This window comes from Lygodium microphyllum, chromosome 13 (assembly GCF_053477565.2).
Source record: "Lygodium microphyllum isolate KBCC chromosome 13, Lygodium_microphyllum_v1.1.10, whole genome shotgun sequence".
NCBI classification, from domain to species: Eukaryota; Viridiplantae; Streptophyta; class Polypodiopsida; order Schizaeales; family Lygodiaceae; genus Lygodium; species Lygodium microphyllum.
In genome coordinates, this window is record NC_141147.1 from 38,985,489 (window position 1) to 39,010,007 (window position 24,519).

General features: G+C 45.3%; 1 protein-coding gene across 1 annotated transcript in view; it reads left to right on the forward strand.

Annotated features, from left to right (window-relative positions):
- The window catches only part of LOC148026534 (protein IN CHLOROPLAST ATPASE BIOGENESIS, chloroplastic-like), a 108,704-nt gene that overhangs the window by 31,586 nt on the left and 52,599 nt on the right, over positions 1–24,519 (forward strand). The window contains exons 2-3 of the mRNA XM_087690974.1: positions 2,228–2,311; positions 3,614–3,691. Coding sequence (XP_087547100.1) covers positions 2,228–2,311; positions 3,614–3,691 — 162 coding nt within the window. The remainder of the gene's footprint in view (positions 1–2,227; positions 2,312–3,613; positions 3,692–24,519) is intronic.

Here is a 24,519-nt window from a genome sequence, read left to right on the forward strand (position 1 = left end):
CTTGTGGGCAATCTAATCATTATACCATAAACGCGGCATGTGGTGGTCCACTTTTCCTTTGCTAGAGAGCAAGTTGAGATAGACACCATTTACCTAGAGTTTGTGTCTTCATTAGACAATTTTGCAAACATATTGACCAAGGCGGTCAATCATGGGAGCTTCAGTATTTGTTACCTAGGATCTTGGATACACATTTCCTCCTTTAGACTGAGGGGAGAGGGTGATTCATTCTAGTTTTTCCTTCCACTTTGAGAGGAGGCAACTTTTTTCTCTTGGTGGGGATAGGATGTTGTTTACAATTTCTTTTTCAGACATTATGTATATTGTACTTTATATCTTCATCCGCATCATTAGGATGATATGATTGTAAAAGGGCGCTTGGGTAAGTAGACAATTCCTTTGCAAGGGCACTATTCGAGTGGCACCTTTGCATAGCATTTTGCATGAGCATGATCACACCTGCATTGCCTTCTGCATAACTTTAGTGCATTGGCATTTTATTCTTGTAAACATTCATATGTGCCCGTTTATTCCTTTTCGGTCTTTTGGAGTGGTTGACTTTGGATCCACCATATGTGTCGCATTCCACATGATAATCTCCAAGGCAATCTCCCTTGCTTGTTGTTAATGGTATTTTGAGAATGGTTTGAAGGAAGTGGTGCGAGTGACGTGGTTCAAGTGAGTGAGGTGGTGGGTTTGAGGTGGTGCGAGTGAGTGAGGTGGTGCAAGTAGGATTAGTGAGTAGTGCGAATGAGGTGGTTTGAAGGAAGTGGTGCGAGCGAGTGTGGCCTAGGTGGTGCGAGTGAGGTGGTTCAAAGGAAGTGGTTTAGTTATTGTGTGGGAGTAAGGGTTGATGTTTGGGAGTGAGAGCGTTATGTGTGGGAGTGAGTTTAGATGGGTGTGAGTGTGTGCTTTGTGTGTGGGAACGAGGGTTTTTATGTGTAAGTGGGTGTTGTGCATTAGTGTGTGAAAGGAGTGTGTTTGGGTGTGTGTTTATGTGGGTTACCATGTTGTGTGAATGTAATGTGAATGAAGATTAGTGAAGATTTTTTTAATTGAAAAAAATAATTAAAAAAAGGAAAAAAACAAAACTTACCTGACGTGGTACGTGGTCGCCACATCACAGCCAATCTGCCGCCGCCAGTCACGCCACGCTGCGACCTCCTGCGCGAACATTGCCATCAGCAAGCTGCTGCTGCCACCAGTCCTCCTACGCCAACGCAGCTGCTTGCGTTGTTGGCAGGTTGCAGCTGCCACCAATCCTCCTACACCAACGCAGCGTGTGAGTGAGAGGTGGTTCAAGGGAAGTGGTGTGAGTAGGGTTAGTGAGTAGTGAGGTGGGTGTGACTGACATTTTTCTCTTCCATATGCATTAATAAAGTGCACATGGGTCACACTCTTCCCCAGAAAAAACTGAGGGTGACTTGCTAAATAGGTTGAGTGGCTCAGTAAAAATGACTCTCATCAAGGAGAAAGACTGAAATTTCAGATCATACCAACAAGCACTGAAGCTTTTGTTGCAACTTGCCATGGCCAATGGCTGTATTGATGAAGAACCTCATGTTCTAGACTTCGGGCCTCATGAAGGCCTTGGTCATCCACCAAATCTTGCTCTTGATTGTTGTGAAAGAAAGGATAATGTTCTTTTGCTTGGACAAAGAGGCCAACCATGAGTTTTAAATTTTAATTAGTGTGGGAGACACAGATTTGTTGTAACATTTGACATGTGGCATGATTGTTTGTGCATATTTATGTGCCTTGCTTGTCACTTGTGTATTGAATCCAATGTAACATCTCTTGACACCTGTCCCTTGAATCAATCACGTGAGCGCCTTTATGCCATTGCTTTAGAAATCTAAAGGTGGTATTTGCGTTTAGAGGTTGTTCTAGTCACTTTTTGCCAAGCAGCAGGTTAAACAATAAGACAGGTGAATGCACGAAGCAGCTTTCAGCATCTTGCTCTACTAAGGCCATGTTTGGTGAGCCTACAAACATACTGGCAATCAATCCATCACTCTTTGTTTACCAGTAATTACAGTGTAGGGGTGCTGAAAATTTAAATTGTGTATGGTTAACAATGCGTTCATATGTATGTTGATTTTGGTTCCTTTCCACTTACCTTCCTTGAGTAACTGCACATAGATTATCTGTGATTTCCAATGTCACACTTTGAAACTTTTATAACGTGTTGGTTTAATGAGCTAGGCTTTTTTCAAACTTGATGCAGATCATGCTTCATTCATCAAAGATGTTGCTTGCATGGAGGCTCCACCTAATCTGCAACTGATGTTTGATGTTCTCCAAGAAAGAGGTGAAATAAGCATGTCTTCATTTCGTCTATAGGCAATATTCTAACATATTTTGATGGCTAAGACACATGCAGTTTCCACTTTATGATACTCTTGGGGGGTGTCAGAAACAACTCTAGTATACCAATAATTGAAATATGAGCACAGATCTATATTGATGTTCTTGACAATTGCCACCTGAATGTTGCTTGTAAAATGAATTCTCAACTACTCTTCTTTACTTGCAAACCTAAATTGGTTTCAGACTGAGTGTGAATGCTTGAATGCTCTGAACTTGATGGTAATTTGGCCTCGTGGATTTATTGATTGTTGTGGTACTTATGAGTATTTATATATTACTTAGTATCTCAAGGAAGGATTTTTTGATGCGCTTCTTTCAATGACAATCTGAGTTGATCCTTTTATTTTGAATATCACTTTCAAACTCAGTATTCTAAAGGAATTTCACATTTTTGCCCCAGTTTGCTATAAAATTGGCAGATCAATTATCTGACACTTTTTAACTTTATTCTGGTAGGATCACCAATCTGACCTTGAATCTATTCTAAAATTTCATAAAAATGGCCTGAAATTCCCATGTCTGCACTCTCATGTAAAAATGGGAACTTCCAAACCGATCCTCATAAAATACTGATGTTGGCTGTGCCAAATTGTTGCATTCTATCCTAGAACTGTTATCCAATGTAACCTCTGGTTAAAGTCGTTTTTTAATAATCTCTTCCCAGTGCAGGTACTGGCTGTTTACACAGCCTTGTATCAGAATTCTAATTGTTTGATTTATCATTGTAGTTCTATGCATGGCTTATTTTGTAGTTTTACCTCGTTAAGTTTTTCAGAGGACATTATAATTTGAGTTCTTACCGTTTCTGAAACCATGAAACCTCTGGTTTTTGATACTCAACATACTGCATGTGTAAGCTGGTGTATGAATTTGCCAATATTGGACATGGAACTTTTCCAAATTTCAACTCAAGAAGCAGCTCAAGAGGAGTGTTCAAATCCATCTAACTCCAACCCAGGTCCCAACTGACTAGCAAGGAACTGGGTTTAAAAATGAATCATCTAACACACTCCACTATTTTCGAAGACAAAACAATGATGTGAAGATGTTATAGGACAGTTTGTGAATTGTTGAATTAGAACTCTACCTTGGCTAGAACATGACCAGTGACAAAAAGGAAGATACTTGGTCAAGCTTTAGCTAACATATCAAAGCTTAGTAGGTATCTGCAAAATTATAGTTTTGTGTGATTCACTTTCACGAATCTGGTATGTTAGTGTTCTGCTCATTCTTGGATTGACAGGAAAAGAGATCATTGAACCTGACAAGAAGAATGGCATAATCCCTTTGGCAATCCCTCTTGCAAAAGATGCTACAACAGGTAGAAAATATCCCAAAATTTTCAATCAGTTTTCTGAACTTGCTCTAGAAAATCACATAGGCTACATTCAGATTTGTCTCAGGTTTTATTTGCTTTGAACTTGTGAATATTGCTGATGTTACAAGATTCAAAACTACCGATGTCTTCAATCAGTATCTGACAAGACGTTAGAAAATGGCCAACTCATATTGACGTCTCCAGAATGGCCAACTCATACTGATATCTCTCTAAATTGTTTCTGGCTTTGAAATCTGATCGTTGGAATCATTGAGTTCTCTTCTTCCAGGAAACATTCTATTTGTTGGTGTTGTCATTAAACTGACTAAATGTATAATATGGTACACATTCAAGATATCATACTTCATTGCCTTAGCGTATTATCTGGAGGTCATGAGTTTGTATGGTTATCTATGTTACTCTCTGGTCAGATTTGGCATATGCCTTTCGAGATGTATGCAAAGCTGGAGGCTGTCTTCTGCATATGGCATTCATTCCATCTGTTAGCTACTAATGTTGGGGTAGAGCATTTGCATGCTGACTGCTTCAAAGGGTACCTTGTGTACAGTCCAAATTCAGGCTGTCACTTTTACCAAAAGAATATATGGACTCTCAGTATTCATATGTATGAGCTGATGTAGTGATATGCCTTTGCTAAGTATCCATGATAATCTGCATAAATGTGTTCAGTCAGTCTCCTGTCCAGTGAATGTGATGACAAGTGCTTTTGTGTTCTTGTAATGTAAAGAGTGGCTAATTATATTACTCAAATGTGTTCAGTCAGTCTCCTGTCCAGTGAATGTGATGAGAAGTGCTTTTGTGTTCTTGTAATGTAAAGAGTGGCTAATTATAGAATGGCTGGAGTAAAAAGGGGGGTTCTCGACAGCAGAGCGGGAGCTTGATTGAATCTGTAAAGGCCTTTTAGGGTAGTTGAAAGGAATGTGGCAAGGGAGCCAAGGCAGGGGATCGTATAGGTCCTATTCCAGAATAGGTTATGCCTCCCATAGCAGTGGAGGAGAGTCACATAAGTTCTTACTGGTTATGTGAATCACCCTTGATTTGATACTGAACTCTTCTCAAGGTGTGGAGGATGGAACCCTTGAGCTCAGCTAGGTTGGAAGATAGGGGGGTATGGTCTCTGGTGGGTACCGAATGACATGGAGCCTCCTACATGTGAGGCTCTCAATACTCTCCCAAACCTTTGATTAGGAAGGAGAGATCGCCCTTAATGATGAAGAGGATTTCTTGTATCTTGGTCTCATAGAGAAGTGGGCATCTACTATGATTTATCTCATTAATGTTAAGAGTTGAGCTCAATACATGCATATTTTGTTGTGTGGTTAGATGAATAATTTGGGTCACAGTGACCTAACCATAGTTAATTATTTTCTTTCTTGTATTGTTTGGGTCCATTTTTGGTGCGTGCAATATAATGGAAGAAATATATGTGAGAGAGGACGGTATGATCGAAGCTCAGCACAGAAAACAGTAGACAGTCTGAGAGTGAAGCACGACACGCAATGCAATTGACTGAAGGAGTGTAGGGGGTGTTCACACCCGAACATGATAAGTGCCTGTAAGTGTGTACATACGAAATAATACCATAAGTCTGGGGGAAAAAATCTCTCCTACCGAGAGTAAAAAGTGCCCCAGTGTCCTACTGATCACCAACACTCGTATGTGAGTGTAGGCATAAGTGAGGCGTGAGTGAAATAGCCAACAAACCCCTTGGAGTGAAGAGTGATCAAGAGTACAAGGATCATCCACCACTAAAGGAGATCAAATTTAAAGCATTGCGAAATGCTTCAAATTTGTCAAGAGGTAGAGCTTTGGTGAAGATGTTTGCCACATTACTAGTGGTAGGATAATAGACATGGCTGATATCACTTGCATGCAGCCTCTCTTTGACAAAGTGATAATGTATCTCAATGTGTTTCGTGTGCATGAAACATTGGGTTTTGTGCCACCGCAATGGCACTCTGATTGTCAGTAAACAAAGGAGTAGGCTCCGTAATAGATACATCCAGATCAGCTAGTAAGCATTTAATCCATACGCATTCAACTGTGGTAGTGAAAGCTGCCTTGTATTCAGCTTCACATGATGATGTGGCAACAGTGGACTGTTTCTTACTTTGCCAAGATATGCAAGACGAGCCAAGAAAGAAACAATTGCCACTAGTGGAGTGACGTGAATCATAATCACTAGCCCAATCAGAATCACTGTAAGCATGTAACTGCAGTGGTCCCCCTTTGGCATAGAGCAATCCAAGAGATCTAGTACCCTGCAAGTAACGAAAGACATGCTTAACAGCTTGCCAATGTGACATGCGTGGCTGATGTATATATCTGCTTAGGGCTAAAACTGCAAACTGTATGTCTGGCCTAGTGTTGCATAAGTAAATAAGACATCCAATTGCTGGAGCATATGTGTGTATATCAAACAAATCACTGTCATCATGTAATGACAGCTTAAGTCCAGGTTCCATTGGTGTGCAGTCTGGCTTGCAATCTTGTAAGGCAAACTTCTCAAGAAGTTTACCAATGTATCTTGAGTGTGATAACCCAATACCTCTAGCATCATGTATGAACTGAATGCCCAAGTAATAATGCAAAGACCCCAAGTCTGACATGTCAAAAGTTTGCTGCAAATTTTGTTTAAATGCTGAAATCTGATCAGCATCATGTGTCTCTGTAAGCAAGAGATCATCAACATAAAGACAAATGATCAGCATGGATCCCCCCTCTTTACATATGTAAAGGGTAGACTTAGATGAGCTGTTTATGAACCCTTGGCTAAGTAAGAAAGTATCTATATTTGCATACCAAGCTCTAGGATCTTGTTTCAAACCATATAAAGATTTTTTCAGCTTGCAAACCAAGTGTTCCAAGCTTCAAAAGGTGTAATTTTCTTCAAAGCTTCGGTGGAGCATCTGTTCAAAATATGGCAAGCACACATAACTGCTTCCATCCAAAAACTGTGAGGCAAGCTCTTTGCCTTCAGCATACATCTGGTCATCTCTAAGAGTGACCGATTCTTCCTCTTTGCAAAATTGGAAGTCTGAAAATTCCTGAAAATTGCAAGAAATAACTTTCTGCAATTAGTGTACAGAGGTGCACTCTGTCAAAGCTGTCTGTAATTCACGCAATGCAACGTGCAATCGGTGTTTAGCAACAATGTACCAGCAAAATCCCCAAAATTTATTGTCTCAAATTTGTTCAAAACAGTCTTTTTGTGATTGTAATTGCAGTGCGTGTGTCAATGTCTTCAGAAAACCTGAAAGCCCCAAAATGTTTGATGAATGTGCCAAAAATTTTTGTATCCAATGTGTCCCAAATACGTTTTTGAATGCTCTGCCTGTTGCATAGGAATCCTTGCTTTCAGAAATTTATGTTGGAATAAAAAAATAAAAAAATCACCACAAAAATCACGGGTTAACTGGCACAAATTCATCAGGCAGGTGTTAGGCGGGTACAGTCAGGTACAGGCGTTGCTTTAGACGGGCGCTTTAGTCGGACTGAGCTGGCGACGGTTGATGGGCGCAGCGGTTGTCGACTGACTGGCGTGTGGCACAAAGGACACGTTTGACGGGACGTCTGGCAGGGCACGACAGGTGACGAACGTTTGGCGGGGCATGATAGGTGACGAATGGCACAATAACATTGGCGGGGTGTGGAGCAGCTGGCGGGTGACGTGGCGGCTGCAGACTGATGTGGTGAAGGGAAGGTGTCAGGCGGGCCAGAAGAGGCAATCGCTTGATGTTAGACGGATGGGCTCACGTTGGCAGTGCCTCCATAAATTGGCAGGGGACTCTAGAAATGTGACACAAGACGAACATAAAGGGATCAAATGTTTGAGGTCCACGTGGCAGGAGTTGGAGGAGCTGACGAGCAGAACATTGGCCACTGCTATAGGTCGTGTTGAACTTGGGGCAAGGTTGAATTGAAGAGAATTGCAAAGCTGAGCTGAACAGAGTTGAGCTGAGCTGAGCCACTGTTGCTCTGATACCAAATGTGAGAGAGGATGGTAGGATCGAAGCTCAACACAAAAAACGGTAGACAGTCTGAGAGTGAAGCATGACGCCCAATGCAATTGATTGAAGGAGTGTAGAATGCAAGTACAAAGTGCAACCCTTAAACCTTAAGGTTGTAGGGGGTGTTCACACCCGAACATGGTAAGTGCTCGTAAGTGTGTGTCATAAGTACATATGAAATAATACCATAAGTCTAGGGGAAAAAACCTCTCCTACCGAGAGTAAAAAGTCCCCCAATGTCCTACTGATCACCGACACTCCTATGTGAGCGTAGGGGTAAGTGAGGCGTGAGTGAAATAGCCAACAATATAGATACTATGAGACAAAATAAGGGAGAGAGAGGAAGTTACATGAAGGAAGAGAGCAGTGTACTCTCTTTTCTTTCATTCTCTTCCACACACAAAAGTGAAGTCAAACAAGATAACATAGAAATGAAATAACTATGGTTAGTAATCCAATTTATTCTTCTAGTCACACATAACATAAGATAAATGAGCTTGATATTTTGACATCCCCCATCCCCCCCCCCCCCCCCCCCCCCCCCCCCCCCCCCCCGCTCAAGTAGGATACTTGACCCCATGAAGCTCTCAAAAGAATGTGACTTCATCTCTACCCAATGACTTGAAATATATCTACTAACTGATCTTTTGTCTTCACATGAAGTAGGTCCATCTTTCTTACTAAGACCATCCTCTTCATGAAATCAAAGTTTCTCTATATATATTTCCTTCAAACACGATTCACAAGAACCATACTTGGGTAAGGGTAGATGTGACAAAAGAGTTACAACTAGGTCCTGTGACTCAATGAATTTTCCAAGAGATGCCAATTCATCTCAAATTTCCTCCATCTTGTTGATGTGATACCCCATTCCTCCATGATGGGGAATCAGAGGCAGTGTCTCAATTGCATCTTGAGGGTCATCCAATGGGCAAAGGTCTTCACTTGATAGAGCTTTGACAAACTGTCCTAAATCTCGGAAGCTAGACAGATATGCTGAATGTGCACAATATTTGTATCCTTGTAGCTTATGAAGAAGAATGATTGGGCACAAGAAATGGGCCAATTTGAAAGAGTAGCTGAATCTGTGGAAGAACCTATCTTGGGGTCCACAATGGGCTGTGGATGTTAAGAAAAGTGACGGGACGGTATGCACTCATACCATGTTAGGGTGACAATTTGTGGGGAGAAACACAGTGTATGGCAAACACTAGAGAAGAAAACCCAGAAGAAGATGATGAACATTGAATCATGCTGAATAAATCATGCTAATAGAATGGAGCAAAATCTCAAAGATGGTTTGACTATCTTGGCTAATTAGGCGGTAGTATCTATAGGCAATCAGCACAGCGAAGGAAGCGAAACGCAATCGTCCAGGCAGTAGGGTATTGAAGGTAAACGCTGAATGGTGAAGGACAGTTGTAGAGGGAGCGGAACACATCCTTGGATGCCGTTGAAGAGGAGAGAGATCACTAGCAATCACCGCACTCCAGAGTTGGAAGGATGGTAGGGTGGGCTGCCTCTGGGTGCAGCAGAAGAGAACCTCCCAGCAGCAAAATGCAGCATATTGGGGCACCAGACAGCCGGTAGGAGACGATGTGGATTCTAGGAATATGCCATCAAGGTGCAAAACACAAATTCTGGAGACTGAGAAAGATGATGCTTGCAGCAGTCTAGTGTCCGCCAGCCAACTTGAATGTATAAACCAATTGGCAGCAGCTTTTGGCCAATAAACACAGCCTGTGAAGGGTGAAACAGACTGCCATTTATTAGATACTTCTGAAGGATTGTCCATGATTGAGATGTCCTCATGGTAGGGTGTAAATATCAGTGGAGATGGTGAGGAATAGAGAGAAGATTGATAGAATGGAGTGATCTGAAAGAAAGAGTGAATTGATGAATGTGGGTGAATGTGTGGAATGAAGGAAGTCAACGCCCTATTTATAGGCACGGATAGTTTTGAGTGGCATCGGCAGAATGTAGGTGGCCAACCCTTATTGGGACTGTAAGGGTGAAACCTGAATGAATTAATGAAACTAAATGCAATTAATGAATGGGTTTCTTAACACCCCCTTAGAGACCGAAAAAGGAGCCATAAGTGGCCTGAGAGAGAGAGAGAGAGAGAGAGAGAGAGAGAGAGAGAGAGTGAGAGAGAGAGAAGAATGAATAGGGCACCTTTCAAATGCAAGGTCTTTCTTTGGCGGGTAATGATTGGTGGTCTTCCTCTTGCCTCGGCCCTTTCCAAGCGTAGAATCTCGAATGGCAATTGTTTCTTCTGTACCACTACTGCGGAATTGGCCTGACATCGATTTCTTTCTTGCCCGCTCGCCAAGAATATCTGGTCACTCTTGTCGCAAATCTGGCGCGCAGTGGTGGGGTCCTCACTAACTCCTTTTGATTCGGTTTTTGTGCGCCCAAAGTACCCCACACCGCCACAGTTACATATGAAGATCTTATTTCACTTTTTCAGATACTGGGGATGCTGGCACATTTGGACCACGCGCAATGCTTTTCTCTTTGATTCGGCCTCTAATGTACCGAGACATATTGCCAGGCTTAAAGGGCTCTTGCATTGGCAGATAGATCTCATCCGGCACTCCGACTTGCTCCCTCGGGAGGATTTGCTTCCCTGGCATATGGCAATTGCCTCTGGGTCGTTGCCATGATTGGTGTAACCTTTTTCGTGCATTAGTACGGGGATTTCCCACACGTTGGCCTAGGGCGCTCGTGTCTCTTGTAATCATGTAATCATGTAATCTTGTACCTTTTTTTCGTAATTAATACAATTACCTTTTACGAAAAAAAAAGAGAGAGAGAAGAAGAAGAAGATTCACTCTGTTATTCTAGTGTTCTGCCTATAAGGTGACCTGTAGTGAAGAACAATAGACATGATGAGCTGATAGTACTTGAAACTCAACCTCGGGGGAGAAGCCACAAGCTCTATGACTCCATGTTGGAAGGAATACCATAGAAACATGAAACGGGAGACGGGAATGGGGACGGGGACGGTGAGACGAGGATTGCTAAACCTAGGGAACAAGGACGTGGAAACAGGAACTGTATTAAAAAAATTAAAATTCATGAAAATAAATTAATATTTCACTTATAATCCATGTGGAGTATTAAAACCAAGGTAAATAACCCAGAAGGACAAATCATTTTAAGTTTTAACTTTAAAGATATCATGCATCATTCTAAAACCAATCATTATAAGAGAGAGGGAGTGAGACACCATAGATATCGTTTTTGGAAGGAACGCTCCCTGCCCGTCGCGTCATGATTGCCGCCCTTGCCCCGCCCCACCTGCTCTTGCCCGCTCCGCCTGCTTCTGCTCCTGTCGTGCTCTCGCTCCTGCTCCCCTTGTTGTTCCCCCCCTGCCAGGCAAGGCTTTGCCCCAATCCACCCCCATCCTGATTTCCCCCGCGCGTTGCCCCGCCTCCTCTGCCTTGCGGCCCCAGCCCTGTTCGACAGACCCACCACCTGCACAGAAAACAACAATTCCCTCCCTCCCCCCCTCTTCGCCATCGCCCCCCCCTCCCTTCTCCGGTAGCACAACAACGTGATTGGTGGGTTCTCACTAGGGACGCGCAGTGGAAACCTCTGGTCAAACGCCGGTGCATTCTGTGAGTGCCCCCCAGTCAAACACCTTGTGCGTCGTCCTCTCTGAGAAACAGCTCTTAGCCATCTGTGCCATAGAGTTGGAGCTTAAAGAAACAACGATCTTTGGTCAGGTAGTTGGACACTCCCCATCCAAGTCCTAACTTCGGGATTGACTTCACTCCACGTTGCGCATCGGCACAACACAGATTGTGGAGGCGGTTCTAATGGGTCAAGGGATCTTCATGGTATGACTCACCTTGGCAGACGCAGTCCGCGAGCTACTGGCTAGCTCGGTCATCCACATGGTTCCCTGGTACAATGGCTTCATAGTGGAGGCATTCCCACTACACAACAGTTTCCTTAGACACCCTGTCACCCTACTCTTCCCCGGATTGACAAAGAGTATTGCCAGTTAGTGGAAGACATTGGACCGCTTTTCGGCACTATCCTTCCTGTCTCTTTTGTGGACGCAGTGACAGCTGCAAGAGTCTCAAAGTTACGGGTGGCAGTGAAAGAGACAGAATATACCACAGTTTCTAGAGATTGAGGCAGGTGGACACTCCTTCAGGTAGTAGGTTATTGTGATTGGGCAGTCAAGGCAGTGCCTGCGTTGCTATGACTTTGGGCATCAGGTAGTAGAGTGCACATGCTTCGGAGCCAAATCGGCTTCACTGACAGGCCCACAGGTGGACGCGGAAGGCTTTACACGGGTCTAGAGACGACAGAGAGGGAGACGGTAGGGGAGGCCACCCCTCAGACACAACCACGGCAGCAGGGAGTAGGAAGGTGAGAGTCGCTCCCCCGGTAGAGCACCACACGGCCCCTCCTCTCCTCGCCCCACCTAGTAGGACCACAAGCCTTGACATCCACCCCCCATGGCGGCGTCACATGCCACCTTACCGGAGGGCCCACATGCCCCACATCCCAGGGCCCACATGCCCCCCCGCCCACACACCACCCCCCTCGGCCTTGTGCCTTTGACCACCCCACCATCCCTCGATTCTCCCCCTCCCTACCATCACCCTTGCCAACTAGCCCCCTTGATCCCCACCCAGTACAGGTGACCCCCCCATAGGAGGTGAGGAGTCCCATACATCGATATCCTTCACTCACCGATAGTCCAGTCCCCCTCCCCCTCCCCACACAGCCACCAACTCATCTGTCCATGCCGCCCGTCACACTTTCCCGAGATAGGCGTAGCTGCTACCATAGGAGTTTTTTCGCAGTGGGCCGTGGTCTTACCTGAGAGTTGCGGAGTGCGGAGAGTTCCCAGTACCCCTGGAGGTGGGAATCTTCGTGGTACGCAAGTCAAGGAGCAGCAAGGTCTACTAGCACCACTGGATGGACCAAACTACGCTTTCTTCCTTCAGACTTCTCACACAGGAGACTGGACGATGACACAGATAGAGGAGGAGGTGAAGAGCCAGGTGACAGACCACATCTCCCAGTGGATGGGAGAAAGAGGATTGACACGTTTTTCCTAGCAGTGGCCAGGTTGCATGATGGACATTAACTGGTTGGCTAGGGTTGAGGTCCCACATTTGAGCATTGTTTTTCGAGCCCCTCCGTAGTGGAGAGCTTCGATGGATGTGATTGAGTGGCCCCTGGCACAGGTGGCTCGTTTCTACCAGTATACAGTGTCTCGCCTCTCAGCTTGGCTGATAGATGCCTTGGTGGTACCACCAAGCGCATCTATAACCCCCATGGTCTACCATGGGGGAATGGAGTTCACCGTCCAGCCGGCAGCGAAGCATACCCGCATGCCTCATAGCTCCTCTTCTTCGTCAGCAGCTTCCACACCGAACAAATACTTGTTCGGTTAGTGACTAGTCACAAGTTTCCCTATGAGTTTACATCTTGCATCCTGAAATGTGAACAGCCTCCACTATAGTGGAGCACGTGGTTCCAAGAAGTTGATTGTTCGGCAAGAGCTACAGCACGCTCTTGCCGGACGGATCGCCATCTTACTTTTACAAGAGTACAAGCTCACTCCCGCCCAGGCCCGATGGGTAGGGAAGGTACTCCCAGGCAGTTCGCACACTTATTGGGAGCACGCCATCAGTGTCCACGGTAGGAATGGAGGCGTATGCACCTCTATTGGTCCGAATCTCATTGCTTGTGTACGGGACCACGAGACGATTGTGGCAGGGAGGGTTATATAGATCAGATTGGATATTGGAGACTCGTGCCTTGGAGTCCTCAATATCTATGTCCCTACTGAGGTTAGGGCACATAGTAGTTTCTAGGGGGAGATCGCAGCAGGACTCCCAGAGGTGGATCCCTGGATTGTTGGAGGAGACTTCAACAACCTAAGGCCTTAGAGGACTAGCAAGGCAGAGGCAGAAACTATCAAGGCATGGCTGGGGAGGAGCAGGAGGCATGGGAGGTCTTCCTACTGGCAGTAGGAGCACGTGATGCTTGGAGAGATCCAGCTTTCCACAGGAGGGAGAGGTCGTTGGACTTCTCTTGGGGATACAGGAGGCTAGGCGGAGTCTTGCTGGAGCGGTTGGACAGGTTCTATGTGGGAGAGTGGGGATGCTCTCACAGAGGCCAGGTAGGGCAGTTGGTTGGCACCACTTTGTCTGATCACTGCCCGGTTCTCCTGACACTTGATCCCCCCAGAATTTGCCCTAGACACACGATCCTGTCGGATCCCTGACTCGATCTACAGGGGAAGGAGGAGGTGAAGAGACAGATTGAGCAGATTTGGACTAGGGAATGGGGCATGAGGAACCGGATCGCAGAGGAGGTTGTAGAGGTCCTAGCCGATCGAGTAGTATTTGCCAAGAGGCAGCCCTACAGGCTAGGCATCAGAGCTGGGAGGAGGAGAGAGCACTCCGGCGGGACATAGCAGCCACACAGGGATTACTACAGGAGGCACGAGGGGATTCCATCCTCCATGCACAGGAGGTGCGTGCACGAGCAACCATCGCCGGCCTAGAGAACAGGTGCTCGGAGTTCTCGTTCCGCATCTCAGCAGCCTTCTGGGCGCGGAAGGGGGACATGATGTGTAGGGAGTTTTTCTAGGTGCATTAACCCCGCACCTCAGGAGAGCAGATACGTAGCCTTTTGGATTAGTATGGGAGGATTCGCTCTAGCCCAGACGAGGTGATGGAGATTACCACCGACTACTACAGATGCCTTTTCCAGTAGGAGACAGCCTCAGCTAGAGGACAGCAATGTAGACAGCGGGTCTGGGATCACATCCCGTCCCTCGTCACAGAGGAGATGGGACGCTTCCTTCTAGACCCCTTCACAAAGAAGGAACTAGAGGAGGCTTTCCATACATAGGACGGGCATAAATGCTCGGCAGAAATGCTCGACAGAGGATGGCCTCTCTAAGGCCTTCTTCACTACCTACTGGAAGGTGGTGAAGGATCCCTTACTGCTGGCCTTCCAGGAAATTTTCACTTGAGGATGGATGCCAGGGAGTCTATCGGTAGGTTTTATCAGTCTCCTCTGCAAGGGGGGAGACTGGTTGGAGCTTTCCTAGTGGAGACCGATCTCCTTGTTAGTGGCCTATAAGGCACTGGTAAAGATGATTGGGAGGCGACTCCTCCCTATGCTTCCACACACCATTCATGATACACAGTGAAACCAGCCTTCCTTCTTGGAATGGGTGGTGATAACTAGATTTAAGAGTTAATTACAGCAATAAATAAATGCACATAAAATGAAATGCACACTTTACCATAACGTTCTTGGACAGTAGACTCCCTGTTGGCCCCAAAACTGGCGCCCCTTGCGGTATTTATTTAGCTTTCATTTAATTGGAAGGAGTACAACTTGAGATTCTTCAATCTCCTCCTGCTAACCAATTGCTCTTGTTGTCATAAATGACTAGCAAGCCTTTTGGGTCATTTCTCCCTTGATTCACCTACGACTTCTTCTCCAATTTGACCCTTGGCTGGCCAAATGCTGCCCCAAATCAATTTAAGATGGGTTGGCTCTTGAAATCCCTTGATAATCTTCAATTATCAGCTACTGATTTCAGTCCCTTGAGCCTTCAATCTCTGGCATGGATCCCAAGGTGGCTGCTAAACCCTAATTTCTGCTGTAAATTAGGGTTTACTGCAGAAATTACAGATCAGCACACCAAAAATGGCTGAAATCTCCTCCCAAATGGCTGAGAATTGCTGAGAATGGCTGAAGGAGATGAGAGAATGCTGTAAAGAGAGAAAATTCTGAGATTTGTTGCAAAGAACTGATTAAAATCAGCTGCTGCCTTGCTGTACCAGCCCCAAACGGATGCACCAACAACAATAGGAGCATCAAAGACTGTGATCTTCAGGAGAGAGTGCATCAGCAGCAATTGCCAGCTTCCCAAGGTCAAGAATTATGCAATCTCCATCACCAAAATGGTCTCCAATGGCTAGGAATTGGCCCCAAAAGCTGGCAGCAATAGTCCAAACCTCTTTCCAACAGCTCCCGAAATGAAAAAACGAGATTTTCCTCTCCCTTCAGCCCTATTTAGCCTTTCCCCCACTTGCATGGGAAAGTTTTGCCAAGTGGCAGCTTTCTTAATCCATTTTCAGCAATTTCCAGCCATTTAATTAATTTTCAGAATTAATTAATTCTGAAAATTAATTCAGCCCTTAATCCATGCCCAAAAAATTGACCTTGCCCATCCAAAAATTAATTGACTAGGCCATTTGCAAGCCAAAGTGGTCCCATGCATTAATTGACCCTTGGACAAGCATTAATCCGTTAATTAATGCCTAGTCCCTAGTGTCACCACTGATACTTAATGGCCAATTAATGGTCCGTTGCAACTTTTGCCTTTGACACCTATCTTTTTCACAGGGTCCTTCGGCCTTCAACTATGAAAAAGTAGCTTGCACCTCACATGTACAACACATGTGCATCTTTTAATTGCACATTTGATTAATCCTTTAATCAAATGTCAATTAAACATAAGCAAAGCATCAAATTTTCATGTCCTCGTGATAGACCACCCCCTTGAAATCCTTGCAATCGTCCTCGATTGCATTGTGATGTGTCAAAGCAAATAATATTGCACTGGAATTTTCACAAGGCATCATAGTCAGCATAAAATTGGCCACTGCTAGCTAACTATCTCATATGCCCACCGTTTGCTGAAAATTTCCAGCCAGCATAAACATAGCATAAAGCTTTACAATAGTCCAGAATTGTTGCCAGAAACTCATCGGATGCATCCCAAACTCTTGCTTCTCAACAGTGCTGACTACACAACCATAGTAAAGCATAAACCGAGCCGAAACCATGGCTGAATTGTCAATGGCATTGAATACACATGCTGCTGTCCATAGAACCAGCTGAATACCACTGAAGCTAATGATCATACACTGAAAACCAACACTCGGTAATCAATCTCTCATGATCATTACCTGATGTAAATGTACAGTTTCAGAGCTGCAGTGAAAACCATACCCATCTGCATACATACCACGACGACTAGTACACTGAATAGTGGCCTCATGGCAGACATACTGTCAGCATAGTACCTTGGATGCATGCTGAAGACATCTGAGATCCACTATACACGAGAGTAATCCATTCCTGGAGGAGTGGAAGTGCTACCTCCCCCTTGAGTATCAGGTGGTACTCTGGACCCTTGCCCTGCTGAACCTGCAAGAGCCCGATCCAAAGTCGGCTCTAACTGAAAGGCATCAAGGTAAAGTTGCAACAACTGAGGATGGTCTGCCAAGTCATCCTCTTCCATCCATTTAGCATCCATTGGTAAACAGTTGTGAAACTTCAGCCAATAGGTTATGAAAGCTTTACCTTTGGCCTTTTCTCTTTATGTGCCAAAATCTGCTCAGATACCAATATCTCATTTAGCTCCTCTACATTGGATTGAATTTCAGCAGATACATTCTTAGGCACACCAGCATAAAAAGGCCTCAACAAGCTCACATGAAAAGCATAGTGTATCCACTAGTGTAGAGGCAATTTCCATGATAGCCAGCATTAAACGAAGCATTTGCATGACCAACACTTATTCCATTGGGAAGTTGGCAATTGCTGCTGATGCACTTTCTCCTGAAGATCATAGTCTCTGATGCTCCTATTGTTGTTGGTGCATCCATTTGGGGCTGGTACAGTTGGGCAGCAGCTGATTTTGATCAGTTCTTTGCGACAAATATCAGAATTTTCTCTCATTACAGCATTCTCTCATCTCCTTCAGCCTATGCTCAGCCATTCTCAGCAATTCTCAGCCATTTGGGAGGAGATTTCAGCCATTTTTGGTGGGCTGATCTGTAATTTCTGCAGTAAACCCTAATTTACAGCAGAAATTAGGGTTTAGCAACCACCTTGGGATCCATGCCAGAGATTGAAGGCTCAAGGGACTGAAATCAGCAGCTGATAATTGAAGATTATCAAGGGATTTCAGGAGCCAGTCCATCCTAAATTGATTTGGGGGAGCATTTGGCCAGCCAAGGGTCAAATTGGAGAAGAAGTCCTAGGTGAATCAAGGGGCAAATGACCCAAAAGGATTGCTGGTCATTTATGACAGCAAGAGCAATTGGTTAGCAGGAGGAGATTGAAGAATCTCAAGTTGTACTCCTTCCAATTGAATGAAAGCTAAAGAAATACCGCAAGGGGTGCCAGTTTTGGGGCCAACAGGGAGTCTATTGTCCAAGAATGTTATGGTAAAGTGTGTATTTCATTTTATGTGCATTTATTAATTGCTGTAATTAACTCTTAAATCAGGTTATCACCATCCATTCCAAGAAGAAAGGCTAGTTTCAAGGTCAAGAATATGCAATCTTCCATCGCCAAAATGGTCTCCAATGGCTGGGAATTGGCCCCAAAAGCTGGCAGCAACAGTCCAACACCTCTTTCCCATAGCTCCCCAAATGAAAAAACGAAATTTACCTCTCCCTTTAGCCCTATTTAGCTTTTCCCCCACTTGCATGGAAAAGTTTTGCCAAGTGGCAGCTTTCTTGATCCATTTTCAGCAATTTTCAGCCATTTAATTAATTTTCAAAATTAATTAATTCTGAAAATTAATTCAGCCCTTAATCCATGCCCTGAAAATTGACCTTGCCCATCCAAAAATTAATTGGCTAGGCCATTTGCAACCCAAAGTCGTCCCATGCATTAATTGACCCTTGGACAAGAATTAATCCATTAATTAATGCCTAGTTCCTAGTGTCACCACTGACACTTAATGGCCAATGAATGGTCCTAGGGGCAAACTGACACCAGAATTCATCTAGAATCTAACAAGTGTAACTTGTTACAACTTTTGTCTTTGACACCCATCTTTTTCATAGGGTCCTTCGGCCTTCAAGTGTGAAAAAGTAGCTTGCACCTCACATGTGCAACACATGTGCATCTTTTAATTGCACATTTGATTAATCCTTTAATCAAATGTCAATTAAATATAAGCAAAGCATCAAATTTTCACGTCCTGGTGACACATAGATAGGCTTTGTCGAGGATAGAAGAATCCTAGACAATGTCTTCACCTTCTTTGAGGCGACAGAGTGGGCCCAACACAGTGGTCAAGGATTGGCTGTACTACTCCTAGACTTCGAGAAATCCTATGATAGGGTGGATTGGGACTTCTTAGAGGGCACCATGGTGATGTTGGGGCTTCCCCCAGGCGTGGATCCACGGGGCACCGCACTTTATAGATCGGCTACTAGCAGGGTTCTCATAGGTGGTAGGCGAGGGAAGGAGTGTCGGTTGGAGAGATTGGTCCGACAAGGTTGCCCTCTGATCCCATATTTGTTCTTACTCTTTGCAGAGGTGATGTCTCACTTCCTCAGGTTACGTATGAGCGGGTTACGCGGCCTCTGACTTCCAGTGAGAGAGGAGACAGAGCTGTTAGACTCAGAGTATGCAGATGATACAACACTTTACATAAAGGATGATGAGTTGATGTTGGAGAGAGTGAGACTAGCTCTCGAGGTGTTCTGTACTGCAGCAAGAGCGAAAATTAACTGGCGAAAGTCGATTGGTTTCCTCACAGACTTGGACTCTAGCACTGAGTGGGAGTCCACTTAGGATTTAGATGGGTGTGTAAAGGATAGACTATCCGTTACCTAGGGTTCCAGGTGGGACTCGACATTACTCCTGCTCAATAGTTTCTTCCTGCCCTTGACTCTATTTGGAGAAAGGCGACCTACTGGAGTACTGTTCGCCTTTCCCTAGCGGGCCGAGCCCTGGTGGTTAACCAGGTCCTCCTAGCGACAGCTTGGTACATCGCCTCATGTTGGTGCTTCTCCTCGTCCTATGTAGTTCAGCTTCGCCGTCTAGTGCGGAACTTGCTCTGGGCCAGGTCAGACGGTTCCAGGGACTCCCAGGCCATGGTGGCGTGGGCGACCATCATTTGGTATCGATCTGAGGGAGGGCTTGGGATCATAGACCTAGAGTATCAGAGTCTGGCCCTTTTAGGCAAGCTAGTAGTCTGCGGTCTCACTCCAGGAGAGCAGACCTAGAAGGTCCTATTGCAGGAGGGTCTCGAGGAGTGTAGACCGAGGCTTGGTGGTGATTGGAGACCATCCTTGAGATGAATCTTCACGATGGCCCAGATCACGCCCCCCAAATCCCCTTTCCTACACAGCCTACTTCGTGTGTGGCAGGGCCTTCGTAAGGCCCTAATTCAGAGCCCCGCAGGCTGCCAAGAGGAGATAGACCACCAACCGGTGATCTGGAACCCCCAGGTCAGAGATCGGGATGGGGTATAGATTGGTGAGTGCCCCTACATCCAGCGGGTTGGTTGGGAGGCCGGCCCGGCTCCTACCATTAGGACATGGCGGGAGGTGTACAGGATGGTGGATGAGATGTTGCAGGGTGCATCAGTTTGCCAAAGAGGAGTTGAGTTGAGGAGAAGGGAGATTGACGCAGCAATACCTCAGGAGTGGCTTGCCTCCCCGATACGAGAGCCAGTAGAGCCCGGGGAGATATGGGCCGCTAGGTTTTCATCAACAGGTATCCCCCTACAGGTGGCAGGTAGAGTGGGCGGCGCCCCACATGGGACTTTCTTCACTGTGTAGGCCCTTGACAAAGGGCAGCAGGATGAGGGGATAGTTGTCCTTTCATGGAGGAGGATTCGGGTGGTTGGCCTTGAGAGGAAGACATGGCGGCTAGATCCTTATGTTTTCTGGGAGGAGCTCCGGGAGTGGCGCCTCTAGATTTGGGAGGGCATGCCACTTGATGAGTTGGAGTGGGATCCGAGAGAGTGGCTATGGTCGACCACTGTGGTCGCCAAGAAGCCACCGAGGTTTTTGGAGTGCACAGCCAGGATTGGCAGACATGTATTGATGCAGGAGGACATGGACTGGGCGCTGTCGCGTAGCAGGTATTGGGCGGAGTACAACATCACAGATGCTTTTCGATAGACCTTTTGGCGCTGCCTATGGGATAGCTGGAGGCGGAGGAGGGTATTGTATTTCTTATGGCTGGTGGCACATGGAGGCCTGGCGGTGGGGAGTTGGTTAGCCCAGATGCAGAAGGATGGAGGTTGTAAACGCTACACACATCAACTTCTGGAAACTCCTAAGCACTGCCTTTGGTCGTGTGAGGCAACGTAGCTCATGTGGAGAGGAGCATGCCGCATCCTCCGCCGTATAGCACCCAGCCTTGGATGTATCTCATGGGGAGCTTTCTGTTCGTAGGTAGTTAGCTAGAGCCGTCACCTTCTTTATGAGGCTGGGATGCGGGACACGATATTCATTATTGAGGCTAGGTCATGCGTAGTGGTTGGCTTGGAGGCTCTACCGATCCGTGAGGTACTAGAGCCCACAACAGACCGCTTTGAGGTATGGGAGATCGTAGGGAGTCTTATTGGATGGCATATCTGGAAGGCACAGTGCCAAGTGGTTTTTGGCGGGGAGAGACTTTCAGTACAGGTGACTTTAGCAGAGCTTTGGACCTCCATCATCCACTCTCTCCGCGGCCAATGGAACCAGGTGCAGGGCGAGTCTCGAGCTCATCAGGAGCTCCGTTTTCATTTCATGTGCACTTGGGGTGGCCAGGATCTATTTTTCGTGATGTAGGCAAGTAGCCTCAGGTGGCGATACACCCCCCCTCCATGGCTTCTTGCCCCCATCCCTCCCAGGCCGCCCTGAGAGACTTGTATACTTGATATATCTATGACTCCGCATTAGCTCCAGCTAGTCTGTTAAGCATGAGCACTTCTTTGTATTCAGGTTTTTCTGAAGTAATATAATTAGCCACACTTTATTTGCAAAACAAAAAACCAATCATTATAAATTGAATTACAACTTAGAAGGCTCAAGAGTCAAGCTAGTCAATTATAAAACACATAATACATATGCCATAAAACAATGAACAATGAACTAAACTTTAAAGTCTAAGTTGAAAGAACATGCCCATTGCCAAAAATGACTACAAATATAAAGTCTAATCTCTAGATTGAAGCAAAATGCGGCATGCCAAAATAGCCCAAAGGGCAAATACAAGATTGCAAGTACAAATATAATGTTGGCATGGCACAATGGTCCAAGTGTCACATCGTTATCAATGATCATATACATGTGTCATGCGACTCATGATAAGCAAACTAAATCAAAGATCATCATCATGATTTGAGGCTAATAGGCTCTTTCTAGTCACTCCTGCTTGCTCAACAAGGAGCTTTTCCTTGTCGAGCAAAGTGGTGTATAAGGTCTCTGATGATAGAGGTACATACTCACCAATCTTCTTGCACATCAATTTAAAATACTCTAATTTGGCTGCACAAAACTAAATATGGTTATGATAGAAAAAATGTGCCACTGATGTATCCATCTCTTCCTTCTTCTTGAGATCCCAACTAGCATCAAGTGTACTGTCTATATGCAACATGTGGTGTTGCTGATGCCATGGTCGATGCAATGCCTGTAGTAGGTGTGAAGGTAGCACTTCTTGAGATTAATCCTGTTCTAGACACATCTGATGGGGGTGGTGTTACAAAAGTTACAGGCTTAATTGCAACACATCGTGGTCTAGATGCAAGATAAGCTTGTTGACTTGCTACATGGTCACGAAGTTCCCTTTGCTTCTCCAAGGTTACAGTAGGATAAAACTGTACCTTTGAATTTGGTTTATGTAGGAGATGAGCTCCGACCTAATTATTTATAGGACGAAACAAGTGGCAATTCGTATTCCATATTCCAATATTTAAGTAACTTTGAAAAATTAAAATTAATAAAAATTGAAAATAGAAATGCTCTGTTCAATGGATTACCTCGTTTGCTCCACTAGTTCACTTGTATGGGCAAAGCTTGCACGTCCATGGTTAAGATTCTCCACCACTCAATGGGTGGTCAGCATTTACTTTTTTCCACCATGACCAATCATCAGACCTTCCTCGACCATTGGCATGACGAGTGGGACGGAAAGATGAAGCAATTTTAGGTAAAAAACTGAAATGAAAATTGCTAAAGAAAAGCCTAAAGTGTTGGCCACTATGAAGAGACTTGAGAGAAGGGAGAAAAGTGAGGGAGAACTTAGAAGAGAGAAGGGAAAAGGAGAGAAGGGAGAAGGAAGAGAAAAAGAATGGAGAAGAGAGAGAAGAGGGAAGTGGAGGAAGTAGGAAGAGGGAAGTTGGAGAAGAGCGAAGAGAGAAGAGGAGATGATGGTGCTGCAGATGGGACGGGGGTTGGCACTGATGGGACTTTAGGCGAGTGACTGCATGTAGATGGAAACGGACAGTAGGTGCAAAACGAGCAGGAGGCGGGAGCGAGAGCCTGCAAAGAAATACCCTAACACAGAAACATAAACAGAAGCCGTATGACAAAGCACAGACTGATAAAAGAACACAGTTAGAGTTAGGGTAACTCAGAGACAATGAACATAGTGAATGAATGAAGTGATATGACTATTGAATATATGATGCTCATGCAGCAAACATGCTATGCAGTGAATGAATACTGTACCTCGAACTCCTGTATTTGAAGGATCAAGGCAGGGGTAATGAGCTGGAGAGTGTGTCGTACTCCGAACGGATCACGAATCGCAGCAAGGCAGCCTTCGGATGTCGAACACCAGCAAATGCAGCAGTGAGAAACTGGATCCGATGCAGACAGCAGTGAGGAGAGAGAAAGACTAAAAACGCAGGTAGCAGGTGAGAGAAAGACTAAAAACGTAAGCAGGACAGACTGCAGGAGAGAAAAAGACTAAAACAACAGGCATCAGGATTGTGATGACGTGGCAAGCTGTACGACAGCATGTCCACATAGGAATAGCAGTCGCTTGACTGGAATTAGCTCCAAACTGTGTGAAGAGGGCTGGAAATTAGGCGCTAACTGATGGAGACAGGAATGGACAGCTTCAACTAAGATGTCCTCCATGAACGCGGTGTGGGCAGTAAGTTGAAACACTTGAAATCTGCAAAAACAAGATTGAACAAGAGTGGAGGGCTGGCTGCCTATTTATAGAAAATTAGGGTTCTAGATCCTCTTCCACTTAACTCTCTTGATCCGCTCCCCATTTTAGGGTTTTGGCAAAAAATAAGCCTAAAATAAGCATGTTTTGTGGTTGTTTAAGTGGCTAAGTGCATTTCTTAGCACAACACCCCTCTCAAACCCAAAATAGGGCTAGAAAAGTAGGCTAGCCTAAATTTTAATTTACCCCAAGGCGTCCCATCCCAAAGCAACCAGGGCATCGAACAAAGGGTGCACGTCGGCTGCCCTGTGGCCTACCAAGACTACAGAGGCGATGGTTATCTTACCAAGGGAGCCCAAGTGATGACCCCAGAGAGGCCAGGGCATCGGACCAAGGGTGCTCGGCGGCTGCCCAAGGGTCTACCAAGTCCTACAAAGGCGGATGGAAACAACAATGGAATTATTTGCTTGTTTGTTTTTTTTTGTGGTTGTTTGAAAAGTGTATTGAAAATACATAAGTAATATAGGGGTGGCGGCTGATTAAGTGAGAGATAGGAAAAGATAAATAGAGTTTTAAACCCAAGTCATCCACAAAACTAGCAAGCCAATCCCTCACACTGACTAGGATAAGTGCCTAAGGATGATAAAAGTGTGTGTGAGGCTCTAGAGATATGGCTAAGGCCTGGAAGCTATGGAACACGGAGCCCTTGGCTATCGGCCGGTCAGAAAGTGTGTCATGTGGTATAGGCCATTAGGTTGTGCCTCACCGCGAGCAATCACTAAACCAATCAGAGAGTCAAGCATCTCGACTGTGGTCGCTGTAAAGAAAACCACTCGCCCCAACCGGCAAAGCTACTGAACAGATAAAAAGTTCACC